Source organism: Camelus ferus, chromosome 12 (genome assembly GCF_009834535.1).
Source record: "Camelus ferus isolate YT-003-E chromosome 12, BCGSAC_Cfer_1.0, whole genome shotgun sequence".
Classification (NCBI taxonomy): domain Eukaryota; kingdom Metazoa; phylum Chordata; class Mammalia; order Artiodactyla; family Camelidae; genus Camelus; species Camelus ferus.
In genome coordinates this window covers 7,886,140-7,910,638 of record NC_045707.1, presented here as the reverse complement: position 1 = coordinate 7,910,638, position 24,499 = coordinate 7,886,140, and the positions used below count along the sequence as shown (strand labels likewise).

At 42.2% G+C, this 24,499-nt stretch overlaps 1 protein-coding gene across 1 annotated transcript in view; it reads left to right on the top strand.

The window, feature by feature from the left end:
- EFCAB6 (EF-hand calcium binding domain 6) overlaps positions 1-24,499 on the top strand; it is a 207,689-nt gene that overhangs the window by 55,890 nt on the left and 127,300 nt on the right. Inside the window, 4 exon segments of the mRNA XM_032492388.1 lie at positions 4,260-4,396; positions 8,354-8,466; positions 14,405-14,529; positions 19,760-19,908. Of these exon segments, the coding sequence (XP_032348279.1) occupies positions 4,260-4,396; positions 8,354-8,466; positions 14,405-14,529; positions 19,760-19,908 (524 nt within the window).

The following is a 24,499-nucleotide window of genomic DNA, read 5'->3' as shown; positions in this document are numbered from 1 at the left end:
CTAGCTGGCCTAGGAAGGAGCCCGAAGCTGCCCACGTCAGCCCTATTTCTCCCTTTACCGTTTCCTCTTCTCATTTCGAGGGGGAGGGAAGTGGGGCGAAGCAGGGGCCGGGGACTTTTATTCCTTTGTACTTTTTCTTCTTTCCCATCATATGTGGGACAAGTCTTCACACCACGGCCCTAACTCCGGTGCCTTTGATAAGCCTCACCATCTGCAGCTCCATCTAGATCTTGCCAAACTTCAGTCTGACAAATGATAAGAAACTTGGAGACATACCTCTGGTGGGTGTGAGTTCTGTGCCAGATTCGCTGCTTCGCTGCTTCCCGCGCCGGAGATCCATATGGGTTGCTTTGGGTTTTAAAAAAGCACATCGCCTCATGTCCTCTCGTTTTACGAGGAGAGGTGAATCAGGATTTGGCAGCAGACAAGGTGCTGAGATTTTTCTTTTGCCCGTGGGCACAAGTGCTCTCCGTGGCCAGGGCTCCACTCTTGCAGACAAAGTGATGGGGCTGATGGTGAATGCGCGAGCCCGTTTCCTTCCAGCTGGCACTGCGTGGCTCCTCCTCGCTGGGTGTGCCCCGTTCTGAACATTAAGATTATTTTGGCCAAAGCCCTCTAGTTGGAGGAGGTGGGAGATGTGCGTACAGTTTAGCACAGGGCTTTCGTTGCACGTAACAAACGCCAATTAATATTTGTTCAGTTATCATAGTTTTGTCATCTTTGTCACATTGAATGTGACCGTCATTACTGTCAGGATTGGCCCTGAGGAGGCATGTGTTTGTAGACATGTAACAGGGCTTCCTCGGAGTGTGGCTCTTTTCCAAGCAGGTGAAAAGAGGAGGGATTCATTCATCCATTTGCTCAAGCAGATGCACACTGAGCCTCGCACTCCGCCGGTGGCCGTTCTAGACCCCGGGAGCGGGGGGCGGGGGTAGCAGTGAACAGAACCCTGCTCTCAGGAAGCGGATGTGCAGGAGGGAGAGACAGACAATAAAGACAAGCATTAAATTAGTTGGTGAGAAGCACTTTGAAGAAGATGAGTGCTCGGGGTGGGGGCGGGGGCGGGGAAGGCCTTCTGGGTAAGATAACATTTGGGCCAAGACCCGAATGAAGTGAGGGAGGAGCCAGTGGGTGCCTGGGGAGGGACGTTCCAGGTAGAAGGAACAGCAAGTGCAAACAGCAAACGCCTTGAGGCAGGAGGAGCCTGGCTGGCATCTTGGGGAGCAGCAGAGTTGAGCCAGGGGCCGGGTGGCAAGATGAGAGCCAGTCCGTGGGGCCCTCGCCTTTGACCTGAGGGGCTGGGAGCCGCTGGAGGGCAGGGAGCAGAGGGCATGCTCAGCCTTCCGTTTAAACAGAATGCCCTGGCGGTTGCATGGAGACTTTCTGTGGGGTCGGGTGTGGACGCTGGAAGACCAAATGGGAGGCCGTTGCACCAGCCATCGGGCGTAAGGCAGAGAGACAGGGCTGGATGGTAGAAATGTTTTGAAGGGAGGGCTGCGGGCTCTCGGGCTAGGCTATACGTGGGATGTGAGATGAGGACCCAGCAGGATGGACCTGCTGGAGGGGACAGGGAGGCTGGGGGATAAGCAGGCTGGTCTGGCGAAGCTGGGATGTCTGTTAGGCTCTCAAGGTGGATATCAGCAAGGCGGGTGGAGATCCTGACCTCGCTCAGAGGAGGGGACAGAGACAGACACCTGAGGGCGATCCGGTGGTTATTAAGGCCACAGGGCTGAGCCACCTGGGAGTAAGTGGTTAGAGAACCAGGAGGCCCGAGGCCCATGTCTGCAGGCACCCAGAGTTCAGGAGGCAGGGGAGGAACCTGGCAGGCACCAGACAAAGCCAGAAGGAGGAGAACTGGGGGCAGGGGTGTGGGAGCCACGGGAGACGTGTGTCCAGGAAGAAGGGGCAGTGACCTGGGTGGAGGGCTGCAGCGGGGACAGCAAGACGGGCCCCCACGAGCCGCCAGGTCTGGCAGAGTCACCCTCACAAGGTCACAGTTTCTGTGGAGTGGTGGGTCCAAAACTGATTGGGTAGGGGAGACACGTGGGAGTTAGGGAGCAGGCAGCTCCAAGGGGGGATTTCTGCAAAAGGGAAGATGTGGCTGGAGGAGGAGGTGAAGCGAGGAGGGGGCTCGTTTCTAAGGCGTTTCACCGTAGTGGGCATGAGAGTGGAGTCGGAACCACGGTGCAGGAGCGGGTCCTCGCATGCCCGGGAGTGGCGGGGTCACACGTATCACAAGGGCAGCGTCCTGGGACGGGGGGAGGCCGATCGCTGGGTATGGAGGCAGACAGGCTGGGGGTATGGGGGAGCTTTAGGCTATTGCCTTCCAGTTGCTTCTCTTTTCTCTGTAAATAAAGAGGATTATCAGTGGAGAGGACGGAGGAGGGGTGGGAAGGGAGGGAAGGAGAGTGGAGACTGTGGGAAAGGCTACCTGGTGGTGGTGGGGCGTGGGGGTTGAGTGGACCACGCCGTAGAGGAGGATTACGATGCATGCCCAGTCGGGGGTGTTGGTGGTCTTGAGTGAGGGGACCCAGGTAAGTGCTCTCCAGCCACATCAGGTGCTTGGAATAGGTGGTGAGTTGGACTTGACATGGGTTAGAGGTTAGAATCTTGCCAAGACAGAGAGATGCAGGAGGAGGAGGGAGGTGGCAGGTGGTTATACAGATGGACCCATGGCTGGAGGGGAAGGGTGGTGAGGAGGAGAGGGAGGGGAGTGTGGAAAGGAGCCGGAGCAGCAGGTGGAGGTCTGGAGGGGAGAAGGCTGTTGGAGGTCAGCTGTCAGAGGAGGGAGCTGAAAGGTGGGACTTTCACGTGTTAATGTGGGGCTTGGTTTTGGAAAGCGGCAGTTATTGGTGACAAAGTGTGAGTCTGAACAGGCAGTGGTAACTTCTGGATGGGAGAAGGACCGGGAGCTGAGACTGGGAGTCGGACCCCACGAGTGGTGCTGGAGGCAGGGCAGGTGTGATGGGGGCAGGAGGGCCCCAGATGACCCAGCCAGGAGCAGCCAGGGAGGAGCCCTTCTCCCACCAGCTCAGTGGTTCCTTCCCAGGAGGGCTCTGCCCGAGGGCTCCTTCTGGGTCAGCCCCAGATCAGAGAAGATGCTGAGGAAATAGGGAACAAACCTGATCATCTTGGAATCTTCCCTAAACTCCTTCCTTGAGGTGCAGTAATTTTCCTTCAGCTCTGGGCTGGACTTGGATTTGATCTAGTACAGGATGTAGTCAGACCTCCCCGGATCTAGCCCTACTGACGGTCGTCACTCTTCATCCACAGTCCCACCGTCATGCCCTCCCGTCCTGCCCCAGCCTCCTCCTAGCTCAGATGTCACCTCCTGCAGGAAGCCTTCCAGACGGCTCCACTGGAAGTGTTTGTTGTCTTCTGTGAAGACGACAGCTCCTTGTTTGTCGCTGTTGTTTGGCACTTGTTTCCATGGGTCACCTTGACTGAATATTTATTTGCATGTCTTATCTTCTCCGTGGGAAGTGGGGTTCGGGGATGGACGTGAGTTTGAACCCCAGCATCATTATCGTCTAGCCAGGTGATGACAGGTGACTTACGTTGCCTCCCCGAACCTCGGTTCTTACTGAAGGTGGGGAAAGGTTACTTCCTTCGTGTGGGTTGGGAGGATTCAGTCACATGGCTATGGGCTGGACACACGTGAGCCCCCGAGGGTGTTTCTTTCTTTCACATAGAAGTTGCTCAGGGCAAGCACACAGCTCTGCATCTCCTGACCAAATGCCTCTGCAGGTCTGTGCCTGGTAAATATGCATTTGCTGAATTTGGGAAAGATGGCTATAAAACTTTCCTGTAATATCTTTTAAAAATTCAGAGGGGTTGAAATATATACTCATATTTTTCAGCTCCTAGTAAAAATAGTTTGCATATGGCTATGAAAAATAAAAATTGTCCAAGTCCAGCTATGCCAAAACTATAGTTTTAAAGTATCAATTAACAAAAAAGATTTTTTCATATGACTCTAAAAGGGAGTGAATTGTGTATGAAGCTTACTGCTTTATATCAGTAAGTTTTTTCTAAAAAACTAAGACCATTTACAGAGAAAATTGCTTTGAAAACATTCAATAAATGTAAAGTGTCCTTTTTTCCGTAGACGTGTCATTTTGCAGTACCTACGACCGTGAGTCTTTGAAAACATTTTATTTTACAAGAAGTATTTAAACACTTTCACTTTTTTTAAAATTGTAGTCTTGATTTTTACCACTGGAACTTTTGACTTTTCCTAAATCTCTTTTTATATACAGATTTTCAAAAACATTAAAACTGTTATCAAAGCCTTTAAGCTCATTGACATTAACAAGACTGGTCTGGTTCAACCACGTGAGCTGAGGAGGGTTCTGGAGACCTTCTGTTTGAAGATGAAAGATGACGAATACAAACAGTAAGTACACGAGAGTGTGGCGGGAGGCTGCTCGGCAGAACTTCAAACCAGCTTCACGGCGGGGCCTGGTCGGGCTCAGTGGGCCCAGGATGGTCCTCCCTCCCGCCTCCCCTGTTGGCTGGTTCTGAAGGAGGCACTCAATGGGCATTTCTCCCGTGCTGGTGAAGCTCTCCACGGGTTCTCAAAAGCGAGAGCTAATGGTTCTAGTTCCTCAAGCACCCTCGGGGAGAGTCATCTGGCCTGCAGCTTTGAGCACATCTCCATTATTTAAGCAATCCATCACCAAGTGTCCCTCTCTGCCTGCTTGGCATCATGCCCGCCATCCCATGTGTTTCCAGTTCACAGTTGATTTTTACTCAAAGCCCGGGGTTAGGAGAAGAGTGAAAAATTTCAGGATTTATTCGTCGGTTGGTATGCTCCCTGTTGGCTCTCCATCCTGATATAATAACAGACACTGAATTTGCCTTTGAGGACGGTCTTTGCTGAGGTTGGGGTGGGCATTGTAGCAGGGGGATGGTGAATAACGAATGCTGGGCTGCTTCACGGCATTTGAGAGCCGCCACCACCTGCTCCTGACTCGAGGGCAGTGTGTGGAGGCCTGCACAGTCATTTTTTTGAGCCTACAATAAACTCTGGATCATTTAGAAGAAGCCAAATGCTTGGCTTCTGTGGCCACTTGAGTTTTGAATGGAAGCCACTAGAAGGGCGGCCATGTTGAGCGTAATTTATCTAGTACTCAGCCAAGAGGTACTCTTCCTCTTCCTGCCTCTCCCTGGTGTTTCTAAATACCCTCCAGGCCATTAGCAAAAGTACCAAGCCTTGTTATTTCACTCTGAGCCTGAGAGTTTCGTGATACACTGCGGTTACAAATCGCTATGAAAATGGGTCGTTGTGATTGCTTACATAGTTTTATAAAGACGACGTTGCTTCCGTTAGTAGAGGAATTTGCTCCTGTAGCAAGAAGTCTAGAGGGCAGATGACAGTGTCATGGGCACTGCAGGGTCTGAAAAGCAAAGAGACTTTTTAAAAAATGGTCATTTCCTAGTCTTTTGACTATTTTCTTCTTTTTCCCTCTTTATAACCCACCTCAGAATATAAAGGACATAATAGATGTTTTAATTTTTACATCTTTCTGACTGGGAAAGTGTCCAGAATAAGATCCAAACAAAACAAATTAAATAATTTTGTGCACGCAATTATAGAACAGAAGCAACACTCTTCTAAAGCAGGCAATCAAAAAACAAAGCAGTGTTTTATTTGACAATAAACCTTGTGTTTGGCACTGCAGTCTCCAACCTAGTAAATCTATAAAAAATGTTACTGTCTGTTTCCCCATCTCACAAGTATTGAATAATAAAGAACTCCACAAATTTTTATTCGAGATTTTTTTTTAAACCTTAAAAACAATACTGTTTGCATGATAAGGCTTGAGGAACTTAACATAATAGAATTGCTTTCCTTTAGAACAGAAGCGCAGGGGATCAAAAGGAGACCATTTCTTCAATTGCTTTAATGCTTTTCTTACTGAAGCTCAAGAAGATACTCTTTCCTTGAGAAGCTGCTTCAGCATTAACTTTGCCTTTTTAGTGTCTGAGCAGGAAACACAATGCATTTTTGAATCCTTTCTTTTATCTAACAGCTTTCTATTTAGTATCAGCCTTCAGTGCTTGGTGAGGTAGGAATTGCCTTGGGCTTCTAAGTCAGGCACACCTGGGGTGGGGTCTGTGTCTGCCCTCCCTGGTTCTAGGGCCTCGGGCAGCTCCTGGGCTTCCCTGAGACTCAGCTTTCTCCTAAAGAAATGGGGACCGAGGGAGCCCACCTTGCAGGGCTGGTGTGACAGTTCCACATAACGCGCCAAGCGCACCTGTGATGTGGCCGGCACGTAGTAGGTGCTCGCTTCACAGCGACGCTGTCGTAGTCATACAGATTCCACAAATGCCCTTCACTCTGAAAAACAGTTCTCTTTAGGCTGCAGAATATCATCGAGTCTGTGCAGCAAGAGGCAAGGGAGAAGATTATCGCCAAATTTACACTTAACCAGACAGTCCTGAGACCCGCTGGGTTTGGTTCTCGCTTTCCCATTCACCCCACCCTCCCCTCCATTGTCCCGCAGGACAAAGTATTTGAATCCGGGTAAAATAATTTATGAGCAGTCCTGAAAAACAAACAAACTCACTAGAGGTCAGCCTGCTGCTGGGGAGATGAATGAAGCCCAAGGCACAGTTCCGGGTGGTGATGCTGGAGAGGTTTTGGGGTTGATTGGCGTCATTCCCTTTGCACCTGAAGTCGGCTTTCCTGTGTGACTGACTTACCCTAGGTATCTGCAGATGTGTGGGTTCTCCTGCCCAGAGTTCAGCTCCCTGGGAAAATGGCCTTGGTTGCTGCATCTTAGGAGTGGTTCTGTCTCCCGTGCCTTGATTCTTGTTTTAAAAAAAAGCCTTTTGAGATACTGCATCCTTGGGAAATACTGAGGCTTTATTTTTGAAATTTAGTCTGTGGGAAATATTACCGTGGGGTTCTGTCTGTCTGTCCTCAGTGAATACGTGTTGGGTATTATGAATAGGGGGGAGTTTGGCATTAGGACAGGGCAGGATTCTCTTATGAGCAAATACCAGTTTGCAGGAATGCTGAATTTCCCCAGAAAACAGGAGAGTTGGTGATGAGATTTTTGTCCACATCCTGGATATGTTCCTGGAGCCGCAGGGGAGCCGAGGCTTTCTGTAGGGCAGCAACTTAAAAGGAACACCCTAGGTGCCACCTTCTGGGTTCCTGCGCTTGCAGCTTATTTGTGGCAGACCGAGACTACAGATGAAAGATGGAGCTGTTCAGGGAGTTTCAGTGTTAACATCTGGCAGCCATCATATCTCAGGATAATTTTTCTTATTAGAACAATAGGCAAGATCCATCAAAGTGGAAAAAAAAGTATGCATTGAAATGAATACATGACATTACTCTTTGTTAAATTTGGAAAACAGAAAAATAACAAATACTTTAAGTGATAATTACTAAATTTTTAGAAAGCATCATGAAATTAGGTAATTATAGAAACCAACACATATGGAGACAATATAACCAAACATTTTAAAACTGTCAATTTTTTTTATAAATGTAATAATGCAGAAATTATCTGGAAAACCATTTATCAAGTGGCAGATTTGAATAAAAGAAAATTCATTTTAGAAAGAAAAAAGAATCCAGACATTCTATTTATCTTAACTTAGAAAAAGAGTATCTCAGTATATTTCAGGGAGAGACATTGCTTAAGTGTTTTAAAATTTCTCTTTATATATAGAAATCACAGACTGCTCCAAGAAAAGCTCCCCCCTCCTACCATTAACTGCTTTAAAATGACACGCCATCCTGGGCATCCATTTCTCTCTGTGAAGTGATCTAGTTGGTGAAGAAGGTGGGCTATTTCTCCCCTCCACCAGCTCTAGATTTCTCTGGCTATAGAAATTTTATGCTGACTCATGGCCCAGATCCATCTCCCCTCCAATTATTAAAGGAAGCAGACCCTGTTTTGCTTTTGAGCACAGAGGTGGCCCCTCCCTCCTGCCAGAGGAGGGAGAAGACCCTCCCCAATGCAGGCAGGGCGCAGGTCCTGGACGTTCCTGTTCATTCAAATCTGTATGCAGCCATTTGGAGGCTGAGTGGAGTGATCTCCATAAAGTATCTGCATTTTTTATTTTTAATTAATTCATTTTATTTATTTATTTTTTAATTGAAGAACAGTTGATTTACAACGCTGTGTTAGTTTCAGGCGCATCTGCATTTTTGAATCTTACAGTAACATTTCCTAGGGTTTACTTCTTAATTCCAGCTCTAGCTAGAAACACACATTAAAATTAATGCCAACCCCAGTGTAAAGGAATCCTTGGTTAAACAAAAAAACAAACTTGCTTCATTTAGATTCTCTGTATCATAATTGCCGAATACTAATGAACATTTCTATTTTAGGTTTGCAAAACACTACAACATTGATAAAGATACTGCAGTGAATTATAATGTATTTTTGAAGAACCTCAGTACAAATAATGACTTGAACCTTAAATATTATATAAGAAGTCAAGGTAAGTATTTTTAAAGATTTCAGTAGCCTTTGGCATGGTAATTCCTCATCTGTGAATCTGTCCTGTGGAAATACTTTTCAAATATGGAAAGTGCATTATCCACAAAGACAGTCATGGTATCCTTATTTATGCAAATAACAAATGTCTAACAACAGGAGAAGGGCTAAGTGAATGACAGCATATCCACATGGTAGCATGTACAGCCACAAGCAATGATTTCCACAGTGTTAACAATGACATGGAAAATGTATGTGGAATATTAATAAATAATTGGAAAGAACCTCCAAAATACAGATTGTCATTAAGTTTAATATCTCTGGGTGTTTGGTTCTTTCTGCTACTTCTGTATCTTTAAAATGTTTTGATAATGAACATGTTATTCCTTTAATGATGGGAAAAGTTTTAAAACAAAAAGGCAAGCAGTTGAGTAGTTGGTATGGTCACACTGGACCTGGAAAGCCAGGCCCACAGGCGTACACCCTCGAGAAGAAAGAACTTTCCTTGTGCTGGTGGTCTTCATCCCAGCCTCATGTCTGGGGCTGTTGACCTGCTGCCTAGTTCTGGAGAGAGCAGGGGTCCAGGTCCCTGAGGATGAATGTGTGAAGAATGCAACTGGAGATTCTCCCTTCCAGGCCTTGGGTCGTTGGAGATAAGAATTTCTTGCCTCAGAGGGTTACCACCTGTGACTGGCTCATTCAAGATGGGTTGTCACTGCACGGTTTCAGCTTAATTCATTGCAACAAATATTCATTGAGTACCTTCTGTGAGTCTCAGGTCTGTCTGACTAGCAAACTTAAAAATCACAAATTCTCCGATTTCAGCTTAGTTTCACTAACTGAGATAGCTTATAGCAGAGTCCAGGACTCTACTTTTCAAAGCCTTCCAAATTTGGGGAATTACTAGACAATCTGACCCTGCTTACATTTTGTTAGTTCATGTGCACGTCCCTGTGCTCCTAGGCCCCTCACTGGGTACAAAGCCGAGTAAAATACTCTAAGAAGTATGTGTGCATGTGTGTTTGTCTGTATGTGTGCGTATATGTATCTTTTTTAACAGGGCAAGTAAGACACAAAACAAATCACATAAAAATAATATTAGAAACATCTATTTATTGTACTCTGTGTAGTTACTTTGTAACCCTTGATTTTGACTTTATTTCTCTCAAATAAAAGCACTGCGAGGTGGGTCTTATTATCCCATTTTTTAATATGAGAAAACTTGGACTCAAGGACGCTAAGTGAATTTCCCAGTGGTAAATGGTTTGTTTGTGTCGGCATCAACACTTGAACTGTTCGGCTCCAAAACAATTTAAATACCTGTAAGAGAAGAACAAAATGTCACGGGTGCTCACAGGAGGAAGAGGGATGCCTGACTTCAGGGGACACTTCTGCAGGACCAGGGTTCACAGGATGTGCGTGACAAACACTGCGGGAATGAACATTCTAGTCCAAGCGCCTCTGCCGGGGAGCATGTCTGGCTGAAGCGTGGGCTGTGCATTTAGCTCAAGTGGGATAGAAAGTGGTATCTACCCTGATGATAGAGAATTTTCATCACAAATAAGTTCACACACCTAATTTGATAACCATAATAACTGACCTCACCTACTGAACATTTGTTCCATGCCAGGCACCAGGCTGAGCAGGCTTCTCGACTGTCTCTTTTCGTATTCCCTGCAGCCCTGGGAGGCAGGCACTGATGCAGATGAGTAAAAAGATTGAAATAAACGACCAAACCACTCCTACCACCCAGAAATAACCACTCTCAGCATTATTCCTGGTATCTTTCCATACATAGATATGGAAAGGGGAGACAGATAAAAATACAGTTGTAAAAATGGATTTATATAGGTGCTATTTTATGTAAGTATTACCTTTTACTTGAATGTATCAGAAGAATCGAAATGGAAATGATGCTAAAGACAATGTCGAATATATCTCTTTTGGCTGCATGTAATGCCGTGGTCACACTTTCCCCTTCAGAACATCACAGACTTTGATCCCTTGCCTTCTGGTACTGAGTCTGCTATGCAGATGCCTGAAGATGGTCTAATTTTCTCCCTTACTGATGATTTGCTTTTTCTAGCTGGTTGCCTGAAGAATTATTTATCCCTGAATTTTGCTGGCTTAGCTAGGATATGTCTTGGTGTTAATAAGCTTTCTGCATCAGTTTTCCAGAACACAGTGAATTTTCAATCTGAAACTCAATTCTCTCTTCATTTCAAAGACCTTTTGTTTGTCTGTTTTTATACATCTTTGAATAAATCTTCTGTTCCATTTTTCAGACTGACCTCAGTGATACAAACTCCTTATGTTGGATTGTTTTCACCTTCTGTATTAAGTTCTCTTGAAGTGCTTTATTCTGTCTTTTCCCTCCATATTCACCATCATCATCTTCGGTCTTTTAGCTAGAGCTGTAATTTGATTTTCACTAAGGTCTATTCTAGTCCTTGCTGTGTCAGCTTTATTTATTACTTCTGTAATGCCATTTCCTTTGGCTTGCTATAGTGTTTTCCCCTCTCATTTTATTGTTTTATCATCTTGTTATTGAGCTCTTGTTTTAAAGAACTCATGTTCCTATTAAAATGTTCTGTGAAGTAATTTTGTACCTAGAATTACATTTTCTTCCAAGTTGGGATCTTTGCCTTTTTGCATTATTCTCCTCTCCTTTCTCCTCTTTCCACCAACCCCTTCCGCCAATGTTTTCCCCATAGAGTTTGTGTAATTTTTAGAAATTTGGATTGATTGAGCATCTTTATTCCATTATTCATCTTTAGTTAATCAGAATCTATCTTCAAATAATATTACACTAATTCACACGAATTATAAAGACTTTAAACAGTATTTTCTGAATTCTTCTCTCCTGTCCTCTGTTACATGACTGTCATACATTGTACTTTTACATGCACTGTAAACACAGGATACATTGCTCAGCTTCTATTTGTCTGCTGGGATTTCCTGTCTGTTCATTCATTAGTATTATATTTTCCTTCAGATTCTCAAAACACTATTATTTAAAAATTTTAATCTGCAAATTCCAACATCTAAGTCATTTCATGCTTTGGTTTTTATTGATTAATTTTTTTCTTAAATGTGGATCACAGGTTCCTGGGTTTTATTTTTGTTTTTTGTTTTTTGTTTTGGGTGTGTGTGTGTGTGTATGTCTAGTAATTTTAGAATTTATCCCGGATATAATAAATTTTTCATTGTAGACACTATGGATTCTGTTACATTCCTCTGGAGAATTTAAGTTTTTGTTTCAGTAGCCAGTTTACTTTAGTAGAAGACTAATCTTTGTCTTCCCTGAGGGGGTTAACACAGGAAATATTGGTCCTGCTGTTTTGGTCTTAGCTGGGCCTCTGGTTGTCTGTTCCACACATCTGTAGTTCAGGGCTTAGCGAGAGATTTTGGCAGAGTTTATTCACAGACTTCGGAGATCCTCTTCTATGCCTTTCTTTTTGGGCTTTGTATCCTACGTTCCAGCTGCTGTGGTAGTCTGAATTCTCTTTTCTGATTCCTAAAACCGGTAAGACACTGGGTTTATATCCAAACTCCAGCTACTTAGTATGTTTCCAGCTGAGGCTTGCCCTCAGGCAAAAGGCCAAATAACAGGAAACTCAAAGAGTGTTATTCCATTTTTCCAAATATTAACTCCAGTTTATGTCATTTGCTCTCCAATGCCTGCAGATAGTTTTCCGTTTCTATTTTGGCTGGAGTTTATAATTGTTATCTGCTGGGACGGTTGGTTCAATGTGAGCCAGCTCACCATAACTGGAAACAAAACTTTCTGGCTGCCCATGTAAGTTTCTTCTTGCTTCAGTTTATGCTAGTAAATTTATTTATTTATTTGTTTTGATAATTTTTACTATTTTTTCTTTTGCTTATTTTATTAAGTATTATAAGAAGGGAATCTCCAGTTCATATATTTGCAGCAACCATTATCTATGACTTTTCTAAATATAGAACAATATTTCTTTTCCATAATTTTGCCGTGTGTGTCACTGTGAACCCCCATTAGAGTTCCACTGCCCCAGGGTGGAGCGCGCACAGGACGCGGCATCAGAAAATGGGGCCTGGGACCTGCCCCACCAAGCGAGGCCTGCTTGGCTCCCCGTCTCTCTGCGAGGCTCCTGCAGCTTCTACGCTCTGAGAGCCCATGTTTCAAGTGCTGGGCCCACTGAAGTCACAGAATTCCAGACTGAATTCTAAAGACCTGGCTTTGTATTTTATCATGTAGCCAGAGGGATCCACTGGGGAAGACTTACTTTTTTTCTTTTCTTTTTCTTCTTTCTTCTTCTTTTTTTTTGAGGTAGGAAATGGAATTCCAGATGACTAGCAGTTTGTTAACTGCAGCTGAGTAGTTATAAATGTGCTTAATTTGAGTGAAGCTTATTTGCAGACATTTTAGGAAATAAATCTGGGAAACCATTTGTGATTCTTTGCAGTCGACTTTGAGACAGAAAATGGCTATATCTTAGATTTATTTTATTATCTTTTATTATAAAAGTAATACATGCCTGTTGCAAAGAAGGCCAGAAAACACAAAAACACAAAAGCACACTTCCCTGTAATCCTACCACTGTGTTCTTTTGGTATGTTATCCTCCTAGGTTTTGTTTCTGCTGTGTAGACGGATGGATGGATGGATGAATAGGAGGAGATATTGGCAAATACTCAAAATATTAAAATGAAAATTAAATTATACTGGTTTTCCTCTTTTTCAGTCATGAAACAATATCAAGGAAAAATCTTTGCATTCATGATTTAGACAGGCCCTTTTCTCCACCCCCAAACAGTAAAAAAAAAATCCCCCAATTTTTATTATGGACATTTTTAAACAGATAAAAATAGAGAGATTAATAAAGTGAACACTTCCCCCTCCATTTACTGACCACCCAGACCAATCAGAGGCAGTTTTTCATACCAAACACATTCAATCACCTACAAAAAGTCTATTCCTAGACAGGCCCCTTGTTTTTAACGTCTGTGCAGAATTTCATAGGCCGGATGAACTGTGATTTATAAAACCAGTCTTCCGTTAATAGACATTTGAATTGTTCCATTTTGTCCCCTTCTTATAAACAGCACAGAACATATCTCTACTTTTTTTTTAATTAAAAAAGAAAGAACATATTCTTGCACATACGTGTGTGCTGAGTGGCCCGTTGTTCCCCGGTGTAAAGCTCTAGGAGGGGATTTGAGGATATTCAGGTTCCAGGTTTTCTGTACACAGGCCAGAGCTGATTCCTTTCTTTGTCATTTGCCTTGATCCTTGCCTTTGTAACAAGTAGAAAAAAATACTAACCCGTGCTAATTAGACTTTTTAAGTTACCAGTGAATTCGAGCAGTGTTTCATACATCTGTTGGCTTTAAGTCTTTTTTCCTGTGAATTACCTTTTTAAACCTTAGTCTATTGTGCAATTGGGGATTTGTAGTTATCTTACTGATTCATAAGAGCTACTCATATACTGTGGAAATTAACCTGCATTTCTCATGTATGTCAACAGTAGTTTTTCCCACTCATTTTTTTCATTATTATTTGTGTGGTTTTTTACCAAACAAAAATTAAATATTTATGTTGTCAGACCTATCTATTATTTAAGCGATTTCTGGCTCTAATGTGTCCTTTGGAACACAGTGATTATGTATTATATATATTATGTCGTATTTACCTTAATTTCCTTCGACTACTTTTACGGTTTTGTCTACTTGGAGTACATTTACTCTGTCTAGGTTTATCCTCAATAAAGTAGCAAGTAGCTTCATTTTATTTTTTTCTAAAAGGTTTGTCCAGTTATATCAACATCACTTACTACACAGTTCATGTTTTCAGTTTATTCAAGTCTTAACTTTTACCAGACAGGTAATGATGCAAAGGAAACACTTACTATTTAAGTGTAGCTTTGACAGTCTTAATACACTGAAGTTCTTTTGTTTTAATAGAAGTCTTGTGGGAGGATCAACAAGTCAGAAATTCCAGAAAAGAGTGCCTCCCCAGTGCTGTTTCATCTGAAGACACCTGGAAAAACTCCTCCTTGGATGAAATCGAGAGGACCTTTTGCCAAGAGGTGAGAGTGTCTCCCTATTGCCAGGGTCACCAAGGTGCGACCAGAGGAAGGGCACAGCTGCGGGAAACCAGTAGGCCTAGGTAGTATTTCTAAACTGTGTTTGGAACCTACCTCCACCTCCCCAAACCCTGAGGCCTCCTCCAGCTCCTGATAACAGCAGTGCACTGTGACAGCAGCGGTGATGAGAGCTGGGTTCCTATGCGCCTCCATGGTGCCACTCGCATACTGAATCCAATAAGAAATGTTTAAGATTTATGTAAAGACATCATACAGCTTTACTGAGTAAAATAAAGGAAAACTTGAATAATGTTTGAATGCTGAAATGAAGCGGTCTTTTCTAGTTCTTGGAGTGGGAGATTCAATATTAACACCTGTTCTCCCTACACCTGGGTGGAGATGTATATATAATATTTTTTTCTTTTGAAAAGTTACAATAGGGGGCTTATCCTTTCACATATAAAATATTTTATAAAGGTCTAATAATTAAGACAGAATGGCGCTGGTGCAGCAGTGAACATTCAAATTGATTTAAAACATGGTTGGAAAATGGCCCGATCGTTACATATGAATTTAGCCTATGATGGAGGCATTCCAAGAAAGGAGGGGGGGGACAAGGGAGTGGAATATTCAGTAATTACTACTGAGATAATTTGCTCGCCAGCCATTTGGGGGAGGAAAGCTTGCATTCTTTCACTCTCCACACCAAAATTAATTCTATATGCATCAGCTATTTAAATTTTAAAATAAATAGTGTGGGTAAAAATTTTTAATCTTGAAATTTAGACTTTTAAGCATGAAGTAAAGCCCCCAAACCATAAAGAAGACAACTGATAAATTTGACTATATTAAAATGAAAAAGGTTTTGTACAGCAAAACTTTGTAAATACAAACAATAAACCTGGCAAAACGTGTACCCCTTAAGTGACAGATAAATCGTAACTGTCCCTAACATGTAGAACTTTTATAAATTATTAACATAAAAATGTCAGTAGAAAATTGTCGATGAGGAAAAAATTAACAAAAGCCCCTATTGACAGGGGCATTGAGAGGGAGCACATTAATATTCTGTTGGTAAATTGGTAAAACTTATTTTCTCTTGCTGTTAATGAATGTATTGTTTTCATGAAAACATGACCATTCCAAAACACATGACCGTTACAAAAAATGTAAGCAATTCTGAAAAGTACAAAGAGGAAGGTAATAAATTATTAAAACTCTACCACCCAGAAATAATCAAAGGCAGCATTTGGTCACCGTAATTCGAAGCCTGACTTTATTCACACACATAGGAGGACGGCCGCCTCTGTGGGTAGGTGGATACGTAGACAGAAATCGTTTTATAAGAAGAGATTCATGCTCCTTTTTACAAATAAGGCATATTTAATTTAAATTTCTTTGAATTTACCAGAAGTTAAAAAAAAAAATCACCATCGCCCTCGTCATTAGCCCTTTTATGGGTCTGTCCCTGTGCCAGGCAGTGTCGTAAGCCCCAAGCAGCTCCAGGAGTCAGAAAACCCAAGGGCTTCTCTCAGTGCTGTCCTCAAGTGAGGCCAAAGAGATCTCTGAACTTTGGACAAATATTTCTGTATCACAAGAGATATTAGGTCTCAAAAGGGATCCTGAGACAAGAAAAGAGGCTAAGAAAGCCATTAAGAGTTGGAGAAGTGATGGCGTTTTAGGTTGTCTCCCTTACAGGCAGTGTGGGCCGGTTCTCTGCTGTGAAACTCCCTGTGACCAGCGCTTCCTGTTTCTTCCACCCTCCCTCCCACCTCATAATTTCTGCTGTTCATATTTTCTTAGTCAGAGTTTATAGTATTTACATTCTATTCTGTTACCATAATTCCCCCAGTTGTTTTGCCTTCATTTTCTACTTACATGGATTTAGTGCACATCACTGTACTGCAATGCGAGCATGGCTTATCCTTTCCAGAGTTCTTTATTTTGACTTATTCTTTGGTTGGCTGGATTTCATTGTCAAGTAATTCCCTCAAGAAAGGCTCATGGGTGCTTTATTCACATTTGAGACTATCTTCCCCCCCCCCCCCACCCTTTTTTTAAACTAGAACAACAACTTGGCTGAGTATAATTCTTCCATCATTCTTTCTTTTCCTCAAAGTGTTGTATTTCTACGTTGTCTTCTGGCATTGGGTGTCCTTGAGAAGAATCCTGAGGCCAACTGATTTTTTCCCCGTTTTCTACCAGGATGCCTAAAGTAGTTTTTCTTGTTCCTTGAAGTTAGAAAGCAAAACTAAGCTTTCTTGCTTAGTTTTGAGCATTTTTGTTAAAGTTTCCTGGAACACAGTATATTCCATTGATGTACAGATTCCGTTCTTCTCAAGTCGCTAAAACCTTCTCCCTCCATCCTTCCTTCCTGTCTTCCTTCCATCTTTCCTTCCTTCCATCTTTCCTTCCTTCGGGGGTGCTCCCAGATATCCTTAGATTGGGTCATCTTTGTCCTTGATGGCTGCCCTGATCGCTCAGATTGCCATAACCCTTTTGTCTTTTTCCTCTGCCTTCATTGAGAGTCTTCCAAGCCATTCCTTTACTACTAATTTTAATCTCAGCCTTGTCTTCTTGGTGTTGCTAATTTATTAGTTCCTGTAATGATGATGTTTTTGTTTTCTATTTTCTTAGCTTTGAAGTATCCTTCTAATCTCTTTCATTGTTTTTTCATCTCGTCTTCAAGCTTTTCTTTTAATGAATTTATATTCTTCTTTAGTTTCTTTTTTATGGTACAAAAGCTGGTGATGTGTTTATATATTTTTTTGTATTGTATTTTCTCACCAAGTGGATTCTCTGTCTTTTGCTTGATTTTTGCTTGTTTCTTTCTTTTCTTGTTTCTTTCTTTTCTGTAGTGTGTTTGCATAGTTGCAAAACCAGTTATTTTCACTGTTTGTGCCTAGGATGAGATTCACTTACATTATGGGTATAACTGTATTATAATTTTCACTGCTGTACAGTTTTCCATTAGCAAAATATACACAAATTATACATACTCCTGTGGATGGACATTTGGATTGCTTCCTGCTTTGTGCTAACCCAAATGGTGTCACTGTAAGTGGTTGCTTACACATGTTCTGGGGCGTATGTGCAGAGGCTTCCCTGGGAGTTACCCCACAAGTGGCACTCCTTGCTATGCTGGAGGGACTACGCTCCTCAGTTTGAACTGGCAGTGTCCAGCTGTTTTCTGGAATGCCAGTTTGCACTCCCAGCAGAAAAGCGCGAGTGCTCCCGTTGTCCTGTGTGCTCGCCAACACTTGCTATCAGTAGTTTTACATCTTTACCAGGCTGATGCCAAGTGAATGGCATTTCAGCTATGATTTAATTTTCATTTCCCTTTTTACTGACGTGCCAAACAGCTTTTTGGGTTTTGCAACCTTTCCTTAGAACATTTTTGGTAAAAGTGTATCCATTTTTAACAAATATTTATTGAGTGCCTACTGCATGCCAAATTGTGCTTCATCTTAGGTAATTATTAGTGAACAAAACAGGCACAGCCTTGGCTCTTGTGGAGACTGCATGACCTCACATCAGGGAGAGAGATGTCACACAAATACACGTTCATGAACACAGTTTTCCTCAAGGCGCTGACAGAAGAGGACAGGCTGTTATAGGAGAGACTAACAAGGGGGCCTCATCTAGATGGGGGATCAGGGAAACATTTATAAAAACCAAATGTGTAAACGTGGAAAATGGGTGTATCTTTCACTTGTCCATCAGTAATATGATGGCAGCCATACGTCATATAGAAGTGCGACGCAGAGACACCTGAGTCCTTATGGGAAACGTTTCATGATAAATTGTTAAGTGAAAAGAACATTCGTCAAAACTGAAAGCATAGTATGATCCCACTTTTGTAAAATTATAATATGTGTTTATGTGATCGTTGCAGTTTTGGAGCACTATGCAAAGCCCTGTGAGTAGCCAGACTTCCAGGTGTCTTTATGTCCTTTTTTATACTTTGCTGAATTGCTTGCATTTTTTCCTTTTGCTTCATCGTAAACAGTTACGATGAAAATTCCTAAAAGGTTCTGCATGTCGCAGAGACATTACTGCTGTTTCACTCCTGCGCTTTTTCTAAGAGCTCTGGATTATGTCAAAACACCCTCCTGAAAAAAACCTTATTGGAGACCAAATGTCATTAAGATATTAAAAGTGGATTTCATTAATCCAATAAATACACTGAGACCAGACTTCGTGTCTGGCTCTGGCTTCTCTCCATGAGCATCTTCCCCTAGGCAACCCGCCTCCCGAGAGATGGGCAAATTTAGCCATATTTTGGGTTAATTCTGTGCAACTTTGTAAGAAGCTTAGGCCCTGTGACTCTAGATCCTTGTAAAGACTTCCCCGTAGGTTGCCAGTGTTCTCGTGCACCCTAAGGAGTGTCCGTGAATCCACTGCTTATTCCTTTAGTGGATGGGGGCTCTTGTACTATAGTTCAACATCCCAGCAGCCTTTTAAACAAGTCACCTTTTACACCAAGTTGGCCCTTATCTTGTTTATCTCTTTATTCCAGCTAGCAGGAAAAAGTAAATTCAGACCAAGTGGAGAGGGTCGGAAATATTGAAGAATATTGTAGTAAACAGCAGGAAAACCTTTGGAAGGAAAACTAATCTTCACAGCATTTTTATGAATCATATAAAAATCAGTGGTTAACCTACTTTACTGCATTTTAGAAGTCCCACAAGCAAAGCTCATTCACCCTGGTTCTTTGTAATTCCCCGTGAAAAAAAAAAAAGCTAATTAAAGAAATGTCCAATGTGTACTATGTTTATGAAGTCCTTATATTAACAATTTCCCTTACAGTAAGAGCTACTTCTGTTTTTAATAAAATGTTACCAGCTTTTTGTTTGATTGACCTGACTTAATCAGGAAGAGCATCGCATGGGCTCACAGTAGGAATGGCTTGAAAGTATATTAAGAAAGATGTATCAAACTGGCAGATCCACCAAGTATTTTTAGCTCCAAAATTTGCAGTTAGAGCGATTATACGTGCTGTTTTTCCCTGAGAAACTTGTCTGCCTTGTCAGTTGAGTAGCTGTGATGGGGGATACTGTTTCGTAGGGAGCTCATCAATTAAACATTTGAAGTTCAGTACATGCCAGGGTAACCTTTTTGATCAGTCTTGGAAAGGAAAATGTGAAGAGGTTTCGATGAAAATAAAGTGGTTGAACAGCTCCGTGCAGCTGATTTCTGTGAATGCAATATTCTTAATTTTAATTCATCACAGTTTTTGAAGTCCTATGAAAAGGTTGAAAAGGCCCTGAGTGCAGGGGACCCCTCCAAAGGTGGATATGTATCTCTGAATTACCTAAAGATTGTCCTCGACACCTTTGTGTACCGATTACCAAGAAGAATTTTCATCCAGTTAATGAAAAGGTAAGAGTCTTGTTGTCTCCTTGACTTTTTTTTTTTTTCTTTTACAAACGTCAACTGTGAGAATAAGGAACAGCTTCATTTATTTTTTATTAATGTTTTAGACTTTTTTTTTTTTTACTATTGAAAATTTCAAACACATGCAAAGGTAAAGAGAATAATATAATGAATCCACTAATGCACCCACTACCCAGCTCCAACATCCCATGCACGGTCCGTCATTTCACGCCCAGATTTTTTTTTTCAGATTTTGTTATATTTATTTTTAAGTATTTCATGTTTTAAATATTATAATTGGCACTGTTTTTTATAAATTTCAATATCCAATTATTTGTTGCTAGTATATGAAAATATAATTGACTTTTGTATATTGGTTTTCTATTCTGTGACCTTAATAAACTCACTTACTAGTTCTAATTGCTTTTTTTTTTTAAGCTGTCTTTTTATTGAAAGTAATAAATTAAGACATTCATCTTCAGGTGGTTTCACCTCTGCATATAAGAATCAACAACATGTACATTAGGACTGCTCACAGCGTTGAGTAGACAGGAATTCATCTCAGTAGCAACAACATTCACTGACCTCAGAAAGAAAACTTTCCGTTTGTAGTTATTGGCTAGTCTTATACATTGTAACTTTCCAATAATATAATACTTTAAAATTAAAAGGTTTTGAGGAATTCACATCTTCTGTGGCTCTTCCTCAAAATGAAGCCGTTGGCCATTTGCTGGAGGCACTAAGACCCCATCCGGTCGTCCTGCGAGCCAGCACTTACGGTGGGACCGTGGCTGCTGGTGTCGGCAGTCACACAGCACTTTTGGTCTTTGGCAAAGCTGATGAAAACCTGAGTTTTCAAGGGAAATAAAGCCATTAGTACTTGGTAAACTTGGTAAAGGGAAGAAAGAATGTCAGTTCACACACACACATACACACATGTGTGGGCACAATGGGAGAGCAAATAAGGAGAAAACTAGATTCCATAGGCGTGCCCGGATATTTTTGAAACAAACACCAGACATCATGTTTCATTGGAGGGACCTCACCATGTCTCTCAATAAGAACTCTTCTTAAAAACATGGCGAAAATACTGTTTCACACCTAATGGAATTATCAGTAATATTAATAAGTATCCAGCAGGGTTCAGATTTAACTGATTGCCTCACATTTGCTTTTACAGTTGGAGCCAAGATCCCAATCGAGTCTGTACATGGCAATTGACTGATGTGCCACAATTCTTTTCTAATCTGTAGGATCCCTCTCCATTTGTTCATTTTTTTTCCCTTATGATACATTTGTAGAAAAAGTCTGGATATGTGAAGTTTCTTATAATTTAAGTCTGACTGATTGGAACCCTCAGGGACATTTAACGTGCTCTCCTGTCCCCTCCCCAGCCCTCTGCCCCGAACTGATAGGTATACAGATCCAGGTTCAATTTCTGGGACGAGAACACATCACAGGGTATAGAGAGCAAGCTGGCTGTCTTTCTTTTTGTGATGTTAGCAGCCCCTGTTGATTGAACACATATCCGTTAATTCACTCGGTATTGTAAAGTGGTGATTCTCTGTGTCTCTCATTTCTTCATTTACTGGTGGGAGCTCTTCTGTCATGGGAACTTCCCCTCTCCAGCTATTTGGTAACAGTGAAACACAGGGTGAGAAAGGCAGGGCATCCTTGGTCCTTTCCCTCCACTTACGACTTTTCAGAGTAATGATTGGTTTCCTAGCATCCTCCCAAAGTGAGCAAGGAGTGATTTTTCTTTAAAAAAAGTTATTATGCACTCATGAATGTTAGCATATTTGATGTGTTTCGGTTCATTACAGTTACTCTTTTCATTGATACTCAATTTGTTCCATCTTGGCCAGTGGGAACCTGAGCCCTGTTGCTGTGACTCTGAGAGTCTCTGCTAGCTTTCGTGCCCCCTGGTGCAACCAGATGCTCTGGGCTCTTCTGGTACCTCTCTTGCCCTAGGCCTGGAATCAGCCATTTCTCCAAGGACCCCTGTTTCCTTTCAGTTGGAAGTGGTATATACAGACCACACTCTGGGGGAGGAGTACTGCCTTTAATTTACCTGGTTCTCTGTCCAGGTAACTCAGAGAACCCTTTCTCAGGGGAAGTGGGGTGGAAGCTGATGGAAAGATTGTCTTGTGAAACTCGGAATAGTTGGTGGACACCTTGGGGTTACCTGGAAAGGATGTACATGAGAGAAGAAGGAAAAACCAGTATTCAACCAGACCAGCTGGACCCGTTTCCCACAGCCCTTGCCTTTCGTTCTCAGCACCCTGTACATCCAGAGGGAGTCACCTGTGCGTTACCAACGTGGCCTCTAGAGTGAAAGGCAAAATTTGGCCCTAGGAGTCAGTATTGCCGTGGCTCAGAGGACAGCTCTACTGTCCTGCCCATACATGGCGCCGTCTTTTAGGAACTTCTTCTTGAACAGCTAAAAGTTTACAGCCATTTCTTTTTGTTTCACTTTCAGAATTATACAAATAATAACTTAGCAGCAATAATAGAAATCAAAACCAAAAAGTCACCATCCGCCTTACCTAACAAATTTACTGTTTTCATTTTTCTACATTCTCTTCCACTTTGTATCCATATACATGTACAATTTTTATATATTAGTAATCGGAATGCATCCACAGTTCTATATCATGCTTTTCAAATAGGAATGCATATTATAGTCATTCTTCACATTGGTTTCACAGTCTTCAAAATTATAATTTTAATGGATGCATACTGAGTGCTTTTCTCTGCTAGACATTGTGGGAGGTGCTAAGAATGCAGAAATAAATAACAGATAGCTCCAGAGTGGCTTACCAGAGTGACGATGGCCATGGAGACTATGACAGTGCATAGAGGGAGTGTGTTAGGAGGCTGAGGGTGGCCAGCAATGCAGTGGCGTGAACCTGTTCTAGACAGGGGCCCAGGGATTTCTGAGTCCTGACCTGTGCAGCATCCACCAGAATTCCCAGTGGAACAGGGCACAAGGGGCAACAGCAAGGTGATCTCCCGAGAGCTGGTGTGAGGAATGATAATGAGGGGTGCCTCCTGTGCACGTGGAGGCACCTGGATGTGAACATTGTCGTGTCTTCCTGGCCAGCTGTTTCCTTTATAGTCATATTGTTACCCCTTTATCCCTCTGGTCTGTGTGGTCTATCTTACCTGCTGTGAAAACACCCAGACAGTTTTCTTTCGATTCATGTTTGTCGGGTACCTCTTTTCCCAGCCGCTCACTCTCACTCTTTTATTGTTGTATTTTTGGTTTATTTGGTGTATTTGTAATTGGTGTGTTTCTTGTAAATATCCGTATTTTTTAATTCCACAATGAATATCTTTGCCTTTTCCTTTGTTCAGTTTAGTCTGTTTCCATTTATTGTGTTGGATGTGTTTGGATTTTCCCAGCACTTTGCTTTGTGCTCTCTGGGATTTACTGGGCTCTTTTCTTTTTTCATTTTTCTCCATCATGTTTGGTTCTGGCCGAGTTTTTCTCATCACTGTTTTTTTCCTCCACTGCCTTGAAACTTAAATATTTTGTTTCTATTCTTATATTGATTGCCTTTAAATTTTTAATATGTGTTCTAAACTTATAAAGCATAAAGTAAATCAACATTTCTACCGTCCCGAATAAAACAAGCACTTTCAACCGTCACGTTACCAGGGCTGGTGCCTTGATCTGCTCTTGTTTTGATAGTACTTGAATTAGTCGTTATTATTGGTTGTTTGTTTTTTGTACAGTCCATGCTTGTTTAGGTTTTCCCATATTTCCCAGGTTGTTGGTAAACTCCTGGCTTACCCCTTCCCTGCTTCTCAAATCTCACTCCTTCCTTCTGAATTAAATTTCCTGAAGTCTGTCCTTTGGTAGTCTTTTTAGTGAGATCCTGTGAGTGATAAGTCAGTGTTTGTTTTCAGAAATGTCTATTTTCCCCTTATTTTTAAGTGAAGATTTAGCAGGGGATAGAGTTCTTGTTTGAGAGTCTGTCCCTCTCAGCACCTGGAAGACACTCTGCGTGGTCTCTGGCCTCCACTGTTGCTCCGAGTGCCAGTCCCTCCTAGGGGCTCTCTTGTGTTCTTTTCCTGGTTGCCTTTAGGATCTTCTCTTTTTATTTCTGGTCCTTTGCAGTTTCCCTACAATGTATTTCAGTGTAGATGTCTGTTGTTTAATCTCCCCAGACTCATACTGTCTCGTTCTGAGGATTAATGTCTTTCATGGATTTGAAAACATTCTCAGCTGTTCTTTTTTTCTTTAATTGAAGTATAGTCGATTTATTTAGCTGTAATTCTTTGAATGCCATCTCCACCCCATTCTCATTGGTCTTTTTCCTTCTGGACTCCTATTAGGTAAGTGTTGGACCTTCTCATTCCAGTTTCCGTATATCTTAGGCTGTCTTTTATATTTCCCATGTCTTTATCTCTGGGCTGCATTCTGGCTACTTTCCTAGAACCTGTTTTGATTCACTAATGTTCTTCAACTGTGCCACATCTCCTCCCAGCCCTGCACAACCCCTGTCTCCTAACCCCTAAGTGGACGTTAAAACCCAGACCCCTTAGAGACTCTGTCAAATCCGAGGCTGTATCAGCACATGCTGCTCTGTCC